Source organism: Alosa alosa, chromosome 14, assembly GCF_017589495.1.
Source record: "Alosa alosa isolate M-15738 ecotype Scorff River chromosome 14, AALO_Geno_1.1, whole genome shotgun sequence".
Lineage (NCBI taxonomy): Eukaryota > Metazoa > Chordata > Actinopteri > Clupeiformes > Clupeidae > Alosa > Alosa alosa.
This window is the reverse complement of record NC_063202.1, coordinates 21,058,621-21,075,735: the sequence shown is the minus strand read 5'-3', so window position 1 is coordinate 21,075,735 and position 17,115 is coordinate 21,058,621. Positions and strand designations below refer to the sequence as shown.

Sequence of the window (17,115 nt, the reverse complement as noted above, 5' to 3'; positions counted from 1 at the left end):
TGCCCCCTCTGGCTCCGAGCGTCTCCGCTGACATCTCCTTAGGTGATGTCTACCTGCACATACACACCATCCTCATCGTCATCATCTTCTGCACCGTCTGCTTCCTGCTTCTGGTGGCCTTCTTCTACGCCTTCTGTTTCCACTGCACGCTCAGGGATTCTCCCAAAGATGGCAGCCAGGGAGCGGCGTTCACCCTGGAGCGCGAGGACGCCACCTTCAGACGCACTTCCTCCTGCCCCTCGCTAGGCAACACCATATGAGCACATGAGGGAGAGACATGTTACTGTGGACCACAGGCACTGACATACTCATCTAGCAACGCTAATGAACACTCACAAATCAAACTCAAGAACCCACATGGGGGGCAATTCAGACTGAACCTTTAAAGTTAACATAAGTACATGAACCCACTGGGGGTCTCTTCAGACTGAACCTTTTAGAGAGTTGTCTTTATAACTGGTTTGGTCATTTAAGCGATTACTTGTGCAGGTATGCAGGCTCTATTTAACCAGCTAACCATGTTAATCTGAGTTTTCTTTCAAATGAGGATTTCCATATCTTTCAGTCAGTAAGGGTCATATGTCAGTTAAGGTTATGAGAATTATGCAGTAACTTGCAATGACCAATGTACAGTATGTACTACATACAGTATTGTATACAATAGTATTGTGAGTAGAATAGTGAGTTTTGTAAACCATTCCACTGCCCTCACGGGGCTGCTACAGCATAATATTGTCAGTATTGTGTCTTTATAACTAATACAAGAACAACATAAACAACTGTGCATTTTAATAAGCCTAATCATAAATAATCATCAAGTTGTTGGATGTGCATTATGTTGTCAGTAGCTGGTGATTGATCTTTCCTTCACAGATGTTCGACTAGTTCTGGTGTGGTGAGCAAAAGCATGTTTCCAGTGGTCTTGTTTCGTGTGATTGCATGGTGTTGTTTTCTGCTATGGTGTAATTGCTCACCCGTGTGTTTCTGAAAAACAATCAAATGATCTGCTCCAGCTGTTCCGTCATCTTAATTTATTATCACGGCACGCTGACCATATAATCATACACCCACATGCACACACTCACACGCACACAAGCACATGACCACGAGCACACACACACACACGCATGCACGCACACACACACACACACACACACACACACATTGTCCAACCAGTGAGAACACAGCACACACAAGCAGCTTCATAGAATCATGCAGGTCCAAAAGTGTGTAAACACTCCAAAACAAAACAAAAGCACTAAGTGCTTCATATGGGTGACAGCAATCAACAACAACACAAGTGTGGGTGCAAGTCGTGCTGTTTCCATTCAATAGGGTCAGATTGGTGAGCACAGGACAAACATTCGTTCTGAAAGCAGCAGTGGAATGAATCAATACGTATTGACTGAAGGCTAACAAGTGGCTTTAAGTGGAGATTTCTACCGCAAAGGACCCTTCACTTGTAATCCCACAGATATTCTACTACTCTGTGCTACCTAACATGTTTATGAGTCGAATAACATGGAACAAAACATACAAAGGAATAGAACAAAAAGATAATGATGGATTCACTGAAACACCAGACATGTGCAACGCACTCTGGACATTTACAAAACAATAACTTACTCGCTATAGCAGCTGGGATTGTATTCATGCTTTCGAGTAAGAAAACTACTATATGTCTTAGAAATAACTGTTAGTGTATACATTTAATATTAATTCAATTAGAACTACATTTATGTCTTAGAAATAACTGTTATTGTATACATTTAATATGCACAATCAAGCCTTGAGAACAGCAGTCAGCCAGAGGTGATGACATACAAAAAGCTTGTATCCACACACAGGTTAGAAAGTTCAGTTAAAGCTGTGCACAAAAGCTGTAGCATTAGCTTCAAATTGACTGCAGGTCTGCGCTGCGCGGCGATAGCTTCAAATTGACGTCAGGTCTGCGGTTCATGACACCGTGCACATGGCACTCTTCTCCGAGCTGCAGGAGTCACACGAACCGTCGGGAGACTCCAAGATGGAATCCCTCCCGTCGAAGTCAGGGGAGTCGAGCTCTATGCGAGGGTCTTGTTGACTGCCGTCCTGAAGCGCATCTTTATAATGAGACTGAGGCGGAGGAGAGGAGAAAGAGGGGGAGGGAAAGAGAATGAGAAAGAGCGGAAGTGTGCTTATGGTTTAGAGAGCAAAAAGTAAAGTAAAACCTCTCAAAGGTTCTCTTATCACGGTTAGAGTTGAATGTCATGGAAAGGCCAAACTGTCACACTCATAAAGCCTTTCTCACATGACACGAAAGCCAGACCAGACATGTTCCATATTTCATCTCTTGCCTCACATCAACACTAAAAGGAGGAAGGAAAAAGATATCTAAAAAGTAGTCACACACACACACACACACACACACACACAACCACACACAACCAAACGATAACACTGCACCATCATCTTACCTTACTTGCACACATCTTATCTTACTCACTGACATTTCCTCACAACTTTCCAAAAGAAATCTCCTATAAAAGTACACTCACAGCAATCTTTCTTTTATCATCCAGATCACTGTTTATTTTACTCACATTAGACACATTCATCACTTTACCCTAAGACAAAGTTTTTCATGTTAATGTCACACGTTTCCTTTAACCCTACTCACGAACAACACTATATATTTTACCCAATGACATCTTCCTTCACCTTACTCAAGGACGATGACTTTCACCTTACTCACTCACACAATACATTTAACCTTACTAACAAACACTCTCTCCAAATAGACCTCTACGGTGGCTGACAGGTGCAAACAACGTGCAACTTATGTCAACAGATGCAAATCAACAAAACACGTGCAAATAGATAAAACAAAACCAACTTAAGAAAACATCTTCATCTTCATTTGACCACACGTGCACAGCGTTTAGAAAACGCGTTGCAAATTCAGACATTTACATTTCAAAAACGCGCTATGAAATTCATAACACAACAGATGTGTTTCCGGGGGACATTTAAAAGTGACGACAGCTCCTGTTTAAAGAAATCTGGCTTGAAATGTACGTATTTGGGTTTATCTAACATTTTAATGGCCCTTAAATGTGATGAACACCTCTCCTTTACTGTCTGTACGTATATAATTCGCCACCTATTCAGAGGTGTTAATCACTTTTATGTGCCCTCCGGAAACACTTCCGTTGTGTTATGATTTCTTGCAGCACGTTTCTTAATTGCTTGTGTCACAAGGTCGGTTCGTTCGCCGCTCACGGGCCTCGAACCCGCCACCTTGACACACACACACTTGACATACAACTCAGCGGTTAGAAGCGTTCTTAAGGTTAGGGCTGTGAGGATTTACATGGGCAACTAGCACGCTAGCTCAGTCTGCCTCCGTTACACTTGTTGTGAATTGGCAGCTCGTTTCTGAAATGTAAATGTTTTCTGAATTTGCAGCACGTTTTCTAAATGATGCATGTGTTGTCAAATGAAGATGAAAATGTTTTCTTAAGTTGTTTGTGTTTTGTCTATTTGCATGTGTTTTGTCTATTTGCACGTGTTTTGTTGATTTGCATCTGTTGTCATAAATTGGACGTCGTTTTCACCTGTCGGCCACCGTTAGACCTCTGAGGTTCGCCTACAAAAAAGCTACAATTTTTTGAGATCCGGTATCTGGCGATTTTTCCTATGGGAAAATAACATGGGGATTTTAAATTGTCACACCTGTTTAACTCTCGCGGCAACGAAAAAGTCTGAAATGTACGTTTTCCTGAACACACTCTTGTCCTCTGCCTTCAAGTGGCTCCTGTGATCATTGGTGCGTTAAGATGGCAAACTTAGATTTTTGCTACCCCAGAGCTAACTTGCTAACTAACTTAAAGAAGCCCTGTGCTGGTCTGATTATTCCTTCGCTGTTTCCGGGTTTTCGCCAGATTTGGGCTCGCATTTTTCACGACATAGCTCCCCCTGCAGCTTCGGTAGCAAGTGACTGCTATGCTAAACCCCCACTAGCTAGCGAGCTAGCCATCAAGAAACCAAGCTAAACACATACAGGGCTCACAATAAAACGGTCGAGCAAACACATTGTTCAAGAGACTATCAAACCACATTACAAAAACGAAGTTCACCCAAGGGTAGGCTACTTACAATTTCAACAGCAACAAAGCCAAGTCGGCGTCTGTTTTGCAGTCTTCTTAGAAACTACAATCTGACTACATTTTCGAGGCGCGATTGGATACTTCCGCTGAGTCACATCCGGATTTACCCGGACCGGGTTCAGAAAGTTGCATATTTGTTTTTTCTGCGGATAAGAGATAGGGGGAGACGAAGCACCCACCAAACAACCCAGAAAGTGTTGTAGAACCATCAGAATGATTCTCAACCTGCATAATTAAGGTCATTTTTGCTAAAATTGTTGCATAGGGCTTCTTTAATGGCAAGTTGCATTGAAAGTTAGCTCTGGGGTAGCAAAAATCATAGTGTGCCGGAGATCAAAGTATCCACTTGTACTAGTACACAGCTACAGTACTCTCACCTGGCTAAAGGGCATCTACTCTCACCTGACTAAAAGGCAGCTGCTCTCACCTGGCTAAAGGGCATCTACTCTTACCTGGCTAAACGGCATCTACTCTCACCTGGCTAAAGGGCATCTTCTCTCACCTGGCTAAAGGGCATCTACTCTCACCTGGCTAAAGGGCATCTACTCTCACCTGGCTAAACGGCATCTTCTCTCACCTGGCTAAAGGGCATCTTCTCTCACCTGGCTAAAGGGCATCTACTCTCACCTGGCTAAAGGGCATCTAAAGGACATCTACTCTCACCTTACTCATGGACATCTCCTCCACCCTGCACTCTTCCATGGACTCCTCCAGAGAGTTTCCAGAGGCTTCCATTTTGATGCGGTGCGAGCGGATGGACTTGACCTCCTCCTCATCCTCGCCGGCCACAGAGGGGAAAACCTGTAGGAGACGAGGAGAGGGATCGATGAGCCCTTTCCGTGCGGTCACCTTAGAAACGACTGAAGCAGCTGGACTGACCTCTTATACAAACAGGTTAGCCACTGACCTATTGCAAAGACCAGCTCAGTAGAAGACAGCTGTGAGGAGAATACAAAAAACAAACTCTAATGCGGTAAGATCTCTAACTCACAATCTCTAGTGCAGTAGCATAGGTGACGCTTACAGATGCATATTTAGTGGAAACCAATAATATCAAGGTGTATGTCTGTCACCGTTCCTTTATATCATTTTGATGAGCACTTGAATTTCTTCAGTTCAGTTCAGTTAATACAACAGTTTCAAAATCAATTTTTTTATATATATTTTTTGGGCTTTTTATGCCTTTAATCAGATAGGATAGTAGAGATTGACAGGAAGTGAGAGTCGGGGTGGGATCCGGAAAGGACCACGGGGTGGGAATTGAACCCGGGTCGCCGGTGTACAGTGCAGGTGCCCCAGCCAGTCGCGCCACTGCTGGGGCTAGTTTCTAAGTCAATTTAATGGTAAACTAACTAACTGACTGCCTGTAAACTAATAGGGAGAATGGTGCGCCTTCCCAGTCTACCCATCTACGGAAAAACAGCCTTGCAACTTGCTCTCCCCCGACCCGGATAATCACAAATTGCTTTACGGAAATTGTGCAATAGCCTACTATTAGTATGAAATTGTGTAAAATTACCTTGCCAGTCGAAATGGCTTTTTGGAGATTGTCTTTGCCAGTTTGTTAACAAAATCCACATGTACTGTGTCCAGGGGGGAAGGTTGTAAGCCATGGGTAGTATTTACGACAGTTGTGTAAAATACAAATACTCCATTAACGTAGGGGGAGCCCAGTAGCAAAAAAAACAAACCCCCAAAACTGTATTGGATACTTTTAAGAAACATTGCTGTCTTGCAAAGGATCTGCTTTGCCATGACTTTTATGCAGTATGTTTTATGTATTGAACTTCAACTGCTAGAGTGTGGGTTGACAGAAATGGGGTAGCAACATGTGTAGCACTTGATCGGAAATACCATACCGGCTTACTGTTATGTCATCTACAAACACAAACATAAAAGCTTATCCTAGTACGTACCAGCACCTCCTCGCTAATAGGAGGATCTGAGGCAGAAATGGTGGCCTTGCTGATGGTCTGTGTCTCAAACTGGGGGCAGGCTGCCTGAGCATTCCCGTCTTTGTCTCTCTTCCCCTTCAGCCAGTATGTCTCAATCTCCACATTGCCCTGTAGGAACACACCAGACAGACAGACAGACACACACACACACACACATATACACACACACACACAGTCCCGTTGATTCAAGTGATTTTGCATACAGTCCAAGCATACTGTTATGCAGTGCTTTTGTAGTTGTATTAACTTTACAAACACACAAACAAGACAGAAAACAAAAATGTACTCATCCAGGTATTGACACACACTAATCCCGATCAGGTGCCACAATATTCTCTATAGTCTGTATATCAAGGAGTACTATTAGCCACGGAAATATCTCCGGGATCATTAGTGGATCAAAGTCTATCCCTGATGCATGACTCCCTGCAGGTCTGCAAAGGTTAATGTTGTGGAAATTAATAGCGAGAGTGGACCTTTGCCACACAAGATGCGGCAAAGAATGTCCCGTAATGACCATGTGAGTGGCAGACCTACTCATCTCACAAGGCATGAGTTCAGAAGGACTGCCATGGACCACATGGATGTCATGCTACTCCAACAAACAACCCTATGGTGTCATTTTGGCTGTCAAAGCTGGCACATGCTGCAGTAAGCTTGACTGAGGGTTTTGTCACACAGAAGTTTTTTTTTTTTTTTTTTTTAATTCAGCAAAGCAGAGACTGTGGGGCATTCAGAACAGGAAATGACCCGGGAACGTCAGCACTGGGTTGAAACAGCCAGTGCTGAGGATTTGCTAAAGATGTGGGTTGTGACACTCAAAAAGGGATAAAATGGCCACTGAGATATTCTCTGTTATTTGTCTAGAGGCTACAGTGACCAGTGAACACACCAATTCCTTTGGAAATAATCTTATTTCCAGTCTACCCAGCAAATAAGAATAACCCAGTGTGACATCATTAACGTAACCCAGTCTGCTTCACCATTTGCCCACTTCACTGGAAGTGGGTAACACTAGCTAGCTATAGGCTAACTGCTCTCTAACCCACTTCCAGTTAATTATGCTACGCTAGGCTAACAGTGCCAGACTGGGTTATTGAACACAAAGAAAAGATAAGTATATCCTGTTTTGGCCTGTTCCTTTAAAAGACATGTGTGGCCCTTGACTGTGGTTGGTGGCTGAGGGTGATTTTTGTAACTGTGACAGACTGACCTTGATGGTGATGGTGCCGCGCCTCTCGAAGATGAAGTGGCTGCCCTTGAGGTGCTCGTAGGTGGCGCTACTCAGCTGGATGTGCATCTCCTGAGGGCCAAGGACACAACGGCAGTCAGTGCCCATTGCACTGGGTCTGTGTATGTTCACTGCTCCCTGTGTGCTGTGTGTGTGTGTGTGTGTGTGATCACCACAGATGGGTAAAATGCAGAGATGGAATTTCCCTGGTGACCAATTATAGTATCTATCTATCTATCTATCTATCTATCTATCTATCTATTTATCTATCATTTCATTGTTGTGCATGGAGCTCGCACCACACCTTTCCATTACTCTCCATAGCAGACGCAGTGTGAACCGTATCACCATGGAGACCATACCGCGGCATCTTATGACCAACAACACCAGCCACCACCATCCCAGAGTGGATGCCTGAAATTACAACAAAGTCACATTTTTTCCCCCAGCCTCACAGAGGAGAGGCTTTCCCCTCAGTGTGGTTTTCGGGCAGTCTTCTCATGACAGTCCATCATGTATTGCTGCATTTCTTCTCTCCTGTCCACATCAAGATATGATATAGGAAATTATATATAATTTATTAGGACTATAGTGTAAAAACTGTAGGTAACATTTCTGCTATACAAACAGATCTGCTCACTCACCACATACACTGGTACACTGTGTTAGCTGTTGTTGGTTAGATGTGTTACTGGGTATGCTGTGACTCTACAGTTTTAAAGCAGCACTATGGAAGTTTTTTAATCAGTCATTCTGATGGTAAACAAACTTGTAAAAGGGAGAATCGTGCACCTAGCATAGCTGGCAGCGCCCTGCAGGCGGAAAACCAGCCATGCAGTTTGGCTGATGGCAAGACGGAGACATCTCGCGAGAATCGTGAAATATTAACTGGTCAGTAGATATAGCTCTTTGGAGATTGTCTTCACCTGTTGCTAGTCCTTTGGCTCCAAAATAAACGCACATGTATTGTGCAGGTGTTCAGGAGGAAGTGCTCAAGCCAACAGAAGTATTTTCAGCGGCAAAGTAAATTATAAATATTCTCTCTAGGAGGAGCTCATGAGTCACCAGATTACCCAAAACTGCTTTGGATACCATTAAGGGTGAGACCTTCCTATTGCTCAATGAGCTTCTCTTCAGTGAGACTAGCCTACTCACCCACTCTGATCTGAATGTTGTTTCCATTGGATGGGTCCTTCAGGTGGTCGATGGAGCGCACCATGTCCAGAGCCATGTCACAGATGTTGTGGGCATGGTACTTGGTCTTCTCAGGGGCCCCAGCTACAACCATGTAAGCATCACCAATAGTCTCCACCTGCAATGAATACACAGAGCAGGGGGCTCTTTTATATCTTCATCACTTATGTCTTGAATTGGATTGTGTGTGTGTGTGTTTGTGTGCATGGGTGTGTGTGTGTGTGTGTGTGTGTGTGTGTGTGTGTGTGTGTGTGTGCGTGGTGTCAGACCTTGAAGACACGGTGCTTCTCGCTGAGCGTGTCGAAGAGTGTGTACATGGTGTTGAGCATGGACACCACCTGCATGGGTGTGATGTGACTGCAGATTCGTGTGAAGCCCACCACATCGCTGAACAAGATGGTCACGTCAGGAAACACCTGGCACACGGGCAAAGTCAACTGGTCACTTCAACTCAAGCCTCTCATGATATTCTTTACTAAAATGGGTGAGCCCTAGGCATGTGGCTGGTATGATATGTTTAGTATGTATGGTATCCTTGGAGTTGATAACAGAATGCACCTTCACAAACACTGCCCTTCAGGACTACCTATTTCACCTTCTTAAGATAATGCTGAGCTACAAGTTGTTGGCAGTTGCACACAGACAATTGTTTGCATTCTTTTGGAGTTTTGTGGACACACAGTTATGGAGTTTTTCTTAAGTGTATACAAATATTCAGTCATTACTAAAATATGTCGCAAGAGAGCCAATCAGAGTTTTGATTACTGTGAGCATTCCGACATGGTTGTAGCGTGCTGACCTCACAGGTATTGACGGCTGGCTCTCCTTTGCGCAGTCTCTTGGCCACAGGCTTAGGTATCATCCTGTAGAGAAGGTCATCTGTCTTCTTCATCTCGTAGTCCAGCATCTTCATGCTCTCCTCCAGCTTACTGGACTTCTTTTGCTCCTGAAAGACATAGGGGAGAGGAGGAGCAAATTAGAAGAGGAGGATTGCTAGAAATACTCATAAAAGAGCAGCTGTTCACAAAACAAAAAAGGTCTACAGAAGTAGAATGGTGTCTCTGCCTTCCATGTTGACAGAATGAACTGAAAAGATTCATAAGGCCACGAACACCAAAAACACGGCAAAAAAGTGTTTAAAAAAGTTTGTTCTAGCTAATTATAAATGTCGACATCCACTCATAAACAACAACGATATAAAGAACAATATCGTTGGGGATCACTTTCTGAGCGATTTAGAGAACGGTTAAAAGCTAACAGCCAATCAATCCAATTTTAGCCATCACATTCATCAACACGAGAAGAGACTTTCCTAATCATTGGTCAGTGTGAATGCTTCTATTCTTATAGTTATAGTCATTTTATAGTTATCGTTCCTGGTGAGAACACATTGTGCTAATAAGAACATATTTGATTAGAGCTGAATCCTTCAGTTGAACTATTACTTTTCTTCTGCTCTTAATAGACAAAGTCAAGCAGAATTGTATCTGCACACACACACACACACACACTAATACACACACACACAGATCACTGCACCTGAATGAGAGCTCTCTTCAGCTCCTCTGACTGCTGAGTGCCTGCCAGCACCAGGTCTCTGCTGGAGTCGTGCATGCTCAGGTCATTGATGTACAGACCTGTCTTAAACATGGCGCTCAGGCTCTCCATCCTGAACACACAGCACAGGACACACAGGCCCCACTCACACACAGACCACAATGCAGGACATTACATGTGTTTTGGATGGCCCACTCACACATAGACCACAATGCAGGACATTACATGTGTTATGGATGGCCCCACTCACACATAGACCCCAATGCAGGACATTACATGTGTTATGGATGGCTCCACTCACACATAGACCACATTGCAGGACATTACATATGTTATGGATGGCCCCACTCACACATAGACCACAATGCAGGACATTAAATGTGTTTTGGATGGCCCCACTCACACATAGACCACAATGCAGGACATTACATGTGTTATGGATGGCATGACGCAAATCCAGCTTAAATAGAATGAGATTCTACCAAGAGGACAGATGCCTGTAATAGTGATAAAAGGTCAATATTTCATGTATATGTTTGTATATGATTTCTTATTTTATGTTCATGTACATGTGTATGTATTGAAGATATGTAAAGGGCAGTCTGTCTGTGAGCACATGGCATGTTATCTGTGTAAAATATGAAAGGTGACTGTGACTCAGAAGGGATTGCTGAAGTGGGCCAGAGAGATGGAGATGGAAATGAAAGGAAATGAGAAATAGATTTGTTTTGGCAGACGGATAATGAGGCTCTGTTCCTGCAGCGTGACTCTTACACAGGCGTGCCGAGGAAGATGATGGACTCCCACTCGGGCATGTATCTCATCTGGCCCTTCAGTTTGAGGCAGCGACTGCCGTCGCCCCAGCTCTCCATGGCGTTCGCACTGTTCCCATCTGGCAGAGGGCAAATCAACCCCCACACACACACACACACACACACACACACTCACTCACTCACACACACACACACACTCACACACACACACACACACACACACACACACACACACACACACACACACACACACACACACACACACACACACACACACACACACAGCGGGCATTAATAACAGGCCCATTAATAACAGGCCAGTGTGCCCCAACCCAGCACAGTATGGAGGGGGAACAAAGGCAGATCAACACAGCCAGAGGACAGCAAACACTGTCACAGCTCCTCTACTCTGAGTGTGGGCCTGAACGTAATGGGACAATGTGCTTCTCTGGTAGCTGTCCACTGGTAAGGCTACTGTGAGAGGGAAACTGGACCTAGCAACAACTAAAAATAGGGCACAGCAGGTTATATCACAGTTTCCTAATAAGAGGGCTTCCCCTGAGCTCTGCTAAGTTAAACACATTGGAAAGTATCAAGGAGAGGAGAGAGGGTCAAAGGTGAGGGGTCAGAGGTCAAAGCAGGGGTTAGTGACCTTTGTAGTCGTCACCAATGATGGACTGGAAGGCCATGAGCTCCACATCCACATCGGCTGTGCGGTTGGCATTCTCATAGTCCGAATCTACACACACACACAACACACACACACACACACACTTATTAGTTCTTTAAATAACAGTAAAGGTCTTCTTTTAAAAGGGCGAATGGTATGTGAGTGAGCTCATTGCAGAGTCAGAGACAGCACTCACTCTGAACGCGGTTGTGCAGGTTTCTCTCTCTCTTCACCGGCTCTTTGGACATGATCTCAAACAGATTGTTTGGATGAGAGATGATCTGTGTAAAGAGAAGAGTATGGGGTCAAAACCCCTTTCCTGACCGGCCCACTACTGTGTTAACAACAGAAAATAACATCCAGACATGGCCTGTTCAGATTTATTCACCCTCTATACTGTAAAAGCATAATGAGTGTCAGACCCATTTGAAAGACAGTTACCTATCTGGCATGGCATTTCACAACAGCACCATTGCCCCGCATAAATTGAGTTAAATTTTTGTCACTGAAAAATCATTATACTATTTTGATACTTTATGTCAGACTATTTCAAATTTAAAAAAAAAAATTGTTGAGGTCTGTTATACAGCTGACTTAACGTTACTTAATGCAGTAACTACTGTAGCCTTAATTGTCCATCTCAAACGTAACCCTTTGTTATGTCCTCCACTACCTTTGGTGGTGCTGTTTCCCCCTTTCGATGTGTGGCTGCTGGGCAGTATGTTTTGTTCTTTAATTGTGTACAGGTGAGACCTGTTGTGGGTGGGCAGAGCCGGCCCTTTAAAAGCACGCCAGCCCTTGGCTTCAGGGGCCACTTTGGTTCTGGCTACCGTGCCTGTTGTTGGCCTTCCTGCGGTTTCCTTACTTTGCTGTTTATATCCCATTTTGTTATTTATCAAATTGTTTAATAAACCCCTAGGCAAATGAGCCCAATTTACTTTTCTGTCATTTCATGTTGTGGCCAGTGCGCCTGGTCATAACACCCTTCTCTCTGCACTCTATGCTCTGGTCACTCGTGTCCCTGCATGACTTGCCATGTTCCAGGTAAACTCCACCAGGGGGCGAGCCAGCAGGAAGGCATCATTGATCTTCTTCCCATCCAGGTCAGGGAAGACTGTGGCCAGGCCAGAACCCACATTGTGCACCACCATGTCCTGTGGTGGGTAGAATGTGTGAGTGACATGCAGGGCTGCTAAACAACAAAGCGACAAGAGAGGAAAACGAGAGAAGAAGAGAAGAAGAGTCTATAATACCTGTCTGAAAACAATGTTGAAGGGGAACACTTCAAAAAAGAAATCGCTGGTTATCGGTAAGATCTCCTGCTCTTCCTCATCTTCTTTCTGGATGTAGCGGTAGGCAGAGTTGTCAAAGTTCAACCTGTGACAAACATACAAACAAACAAACCACAAACAAATTTCAGCTCACGGCTTTTCTAGCATGGAACAACAACAACAACAAATAAAACAAACAAGCAGTGAATTCGGTATAGCATTGCGTATAAACAGTGGGCCGGACCTCATGGTGACGTGGGAGTAGTCTCCCACCAGCTGCTCGGACAGCACCTCCACATGAATGTCTGTGTCATAGAATTGCTTGCCCATCTGCCTCAGCTGACCCATGGCGTAGTGAAGGTAGCCCTTTCTTTTGCTCCTGCAGAGAGAGGAGCCAAAAGGAAACATCAGTAACACAGTGTCAGTAACTCAATAATTGTACCTTCTATGGATCAGCACCTACACTTTAGATGGATGGATGGATGGATGGATAGAGAGATAGATAGATGGATACAGTTGAAACCAGAAGTTTACATACCCTTAGCATACACATGCTAAAGTTGACCAAAAAGAGAAATAAAAAATCATCTTTTGGAAATTGCATCCTGAATTGCATCCTGATGAAGTTCCCTTGGCCTTTGTAATTAAAATAGCCCCACATCATCGCATACCCTTCACCATACCTAGAGATTGACATTGTTTTATTTCAGTTAGCTGGTTTGAGAAAAAAGAAAAAAAGGTAGAAATCTGCCTGCCTCTATGGGAATTTAACATAGAGGTATGTATACTTATGAGCACCTGTATTTTAAGGAAGAACATTTATTTATTTACGATACATTATTCATTCACAAAAGAATGTATGAATAATGAAAAGATGATTTTTTATTCCTTGTTTTAGTCAACTTTAGCATATGTATGCTAAGGGTATGTAAACTTATGAGCACAACTGTAGATGGATGGACGGATTGATTGATTGATTGATGATCCCCAATGGGAAATTTCAGTGCTGCATGAACAATTCACATAAATCACAAAACACACATAGTATCTAAAAAACAAACTGAAAATGAGGTAGGTAAAACATATATTTATAAACACTAGAGGATTCTGGAATTCCACCCTGACTGGACTCTGATCAGGGCCAGGTCAGTTCCAGAGTTGACCGCTCTCTGGTCAGTTCCAGAGTTAACCGCTCTCTGTGTGCTATTTTCCCCTCTAGTGCGCCGGGCTTCTCTGACCTGTAGTGCAGGGTGACCCCTGTGGCCGACTCCTCCTGACAGAAGAAGGTGGGAGGCTGCACTTTGGGGTAGCTGAAGCGCAGATACTCATGGAGATTATCCAAACCATTCACAAAGTCACGCACATGCCGACCCAGCACCTGCACACACACACACAGACACACGCACACGCACACACACACACACACACACACACACACACACACACACACACACACACACACACACACACACACACACACACACACACACACACACACACACACACACCAAGCTGCCATTACAAGTCCTGACAATTTGTAAGACATCACAAGTAGGATTCATACAGATAAGCAGAAACTATGTTAATATAGTGTACAAATAGTGTAGCAATTTAAAATGTCCTCAGACATCCTTGGTAGAGTTAGAAGAAAACAGCTGTTTATATTTACTGTCTGTCACACCTTTAAGATTCTGTCATAGCCGTACTTCCCGACGAAGCCCAGGAAGTAGACGCCCCAGGAGTTCATGAGCTCATTGTAGGGTGTCCCTGTCACTCCACTGGCAGCTTTGGCAATCCGGGGGATCACACTCTCACTGTAGACCTGCAACACACACAGCCAAACACACACACAAACACACACACACACACACACACACTCACACACACACACACACACACACACACACACACACAGCCAAACACACACACGCACACACACTAACTTACTCTGGCCCCAATCCGGCAGATATCTGTTTACTTTTCATTATTACATTTCATTACAATATTTGTCCCTGACTGCATTGGCTATAAATACGTCAAGAAGGGATTATAGAGACCTGAGCTGAAAACTGAAGAGCCCTGGAACACCCTCAGTTCACATTAATGGTGGTGTTAACTGAGCGCGCTCCACGCCTCAGGGTGTTGACAGGAGCTGCTAATCTGTCCATGGGGGTCTGTTAGCGAAGTGCAGATCAGATGTGGGAGGGCAGGGGGCATTAATGCCCACCTAATCTCTCTCACCTGGTGTGTGACGAAAGAGTGGAGGCGCACGTCGGCGCGCTCGCGCACCAGCTTCCACACGTCGTCCCCATACGACTCCTTGATGAAGTCGTGCAGGCTCTCGCACAGCAGCCCGTACATCTCGCTTCCTCTCCCTCTTCCTCTTCCTCAGAAGCAGGACCAGCAGACGTCCAGGTCAATGCGTGGCTGGGTCGCACACAATGGTCCTCTGAGGTGCACTCAGGGTCAGGTCAAGCTGTTTGATAAAGGCAGAGCTAAGATGAAGATTGTGAACAAGAGCAGTGAATTCACTCAAGAGCAGCAATTTCAAGTCAAGTCAAGAAGGTGTTATTGTCATTTCGACCATATACTGTACACGGTAAAAATGAAACAGCATGTCACCGGGACCATGACATGGTGCTATATAGAAAACAAAGTGCTGACAGGACAACAGTAAAGTGCACACACATTTTAAACAAATATACATATAGTGCAGGCACTACATGGAGTGCAGTACATTTAGATACATATAAGACAAAACAGACAGACATAAACAGAACAGACATTTAGACACACATTAGACAGAACAGACATAAACAGAACAGACATTCAGATACACATAGGACAAAACAGACAGACATAAACAGCGGACAGACAGACCATTTGATGCTAGAAGTGAAAAGACAGCCATGTAAAGAGCAAAGGAAAAACCCATTTTGCCTGACCGGTTCCAGCCTCTACCTTCCTTGCCCCGTGTGTGACAGAGTGGTGACTTCTCTAGAGTGACCCTACACTGTTTTTTTAAAAGGCCCTCTACTTACACAAACCCTTGAGCATCAGAGGGGAGCTATTGTCCTGCTGACACCTGTCAAGGCCAGGTGACTGAGAGACTGGCCCCGCGCTGAAGAAGCCCAGAGGTGACAGGAACAGACCAGCGCTGGTCAGCTCTCAGACGCACATGCTCACCAGGTGAGAGCTTCCTTCCTGCGAGACCCGGGCAGAGACCGATCGTTGAGGTGAGACCTGGCGGTCTCAGGAATTAACCTGTTTTGGGACTCGTCTTCTACTGCATTTTGTTGTCTTTGTACTTGTACTCTGCATGACGACAATAAAGTTCCAGTTCCATAATGTTCCAGACTCATCACACACAGCTGCCATTTAGGTTTGTGTGCTGGGATGTGCTTTTGTCTTGCAGATCATTTGGTACTTTTGGTAGGCTTACCCAATAATCAGAACATGCAAGAGGCATAATTAAGCTGTGCCACAATCACCGTTGGATTCATCCAGACAGCCCTCACAGATAGTCCTGTACTTTCTCTCTCTCTCTCTTTCTCTTTCTCTCTCTCTCTCTGTGTGTCTGTGTGTGTACTGTTTGTATCTAAAGTATGTATACTGTGTGACAGTAAAATTCTATGGCACAAAGGAAGATGCAGGGCTGCAGCTATAATACACCAAAAATACAATGTGTGTTATGCCCTGTTTCATGCTGATAGGCATCTAAATAAAGATAACCTTTATGGGTATCATACAGGGAAATTAAATATTGACAACTGGAGTAAAGCATCTTGAAGACTGAACTCCCACTTTTGTGTTCAATGTTCTCTGGCCAAGTATAATACTTTTCCCCTTTTCATGATCTTTCAGCTCAATGGTTTTTAAGTCCCCAATGTCGTCTTCCAGGCAGCGCTGCATGGAAGGCTTAAGGTTAGGGTTAGGTGCCCTGAAGTCGATGGTCGCAGCGCTGCCTTGCATAGACATATTACCCAAATGGTGACTAGGCAGTAATTTTGATCATCGGCAAAAATAAACTATATAAGGAATCTACACTATAAATCTATCATCTACTCTGCTGGATCTATAGAGTAGGGTTTCTCAAAGTGGGTGCTGTGACGCCAGTCTAGGGGTGCTGTGGAAGTCTTTTCATCATATTTTGAATTCATCAGTGTCACTTAGAAAAACAATTGTATATCAGTTTAAATGTCAAGTCTAAAATTATTTTCAATATGGCAGATATACAGTATATTAAGATGCTGAGAGTGAAAAAGGAAGAATTTAACTTCAGTGGATAAAATAATTATGTATAGGGGTGCCCTGAG

General features: G+C 44.1%; 1 protein-coding gene across 1 annotated transcript; it reads right to left on the bottom strand.

The window, feature by feature from the left end:
- Positions 1 to 1,016: 1,016 nt before the first annotated feature.
- Positions 1,017 to 15,802, bottom strand: LOC125306720 (soluble guanylate cyclase 88E-like). Its single transcript, XM_048262179.1, has 19 exons — positions 15,745 to 15,802; positions 15,041 to 15,275; positions 14,481 to 14,621; positions 14,038 to 14,177; positions 13,044 to 13,178; positions 12,782 to 12,905; positions 12,563 to 12,682; positions 11,725 to 11,809; positions 11,511 to 11,597; positions 10,860 to 10,977; positions 10,068 to 10,197; positions 9,328 to 9,474; positions 8,798 to 8,944; positions 8,490 to 8,646; positions 7,639 to 7,748; positions 7,317 to 7,406; positions 6,065 to 6,211; positions 4,812 to 4,949; positions 1,017 to 2,115 (listed from the first exon to the last, which is right to left on the bottom strand). The coding sequence occupies exons 2-19, from the start codon at positions 15,158 to 15,160 to the stop codon at positions 1,957 to 1,959; spliced, it is 2,295 nt and encodes a 764-aa protein (XP_048118136.1). The 5' UTR covers positions 15,161 to 15,275; positions 15,745 to 15,802; the 3' UTR covers positions 1,017 to 1,956.
- Positions 15,803 to 17,115: the final 1,313 nt, after the last annotated feature.

Bases quoted from the DNA above. Each gene is read 5' to 3' on its own strand.
- LOC125306720 (XM_048262179.1), bottom strand. From the start codon at position 15,160: ATGTACGGGCTGCTGTGCGAGAGCCTGCACGACTTCATCAAGGAGTCG. The intron at 14,622-15,040 runs GTGAGAGAGATT...TGTGTGTTGCAG, and splicing joins ACTCTTTCGTCACACACCAG to GTCTACAGTGAGAGTGTGAT. The intron at 14,178-14,480 runs GTGTGACAGACA...GTGTGTGTGCAG, and splicing joins GCTATGACAGAATCTTAAAG to GTGCTGGGTCGGCATGTGCG.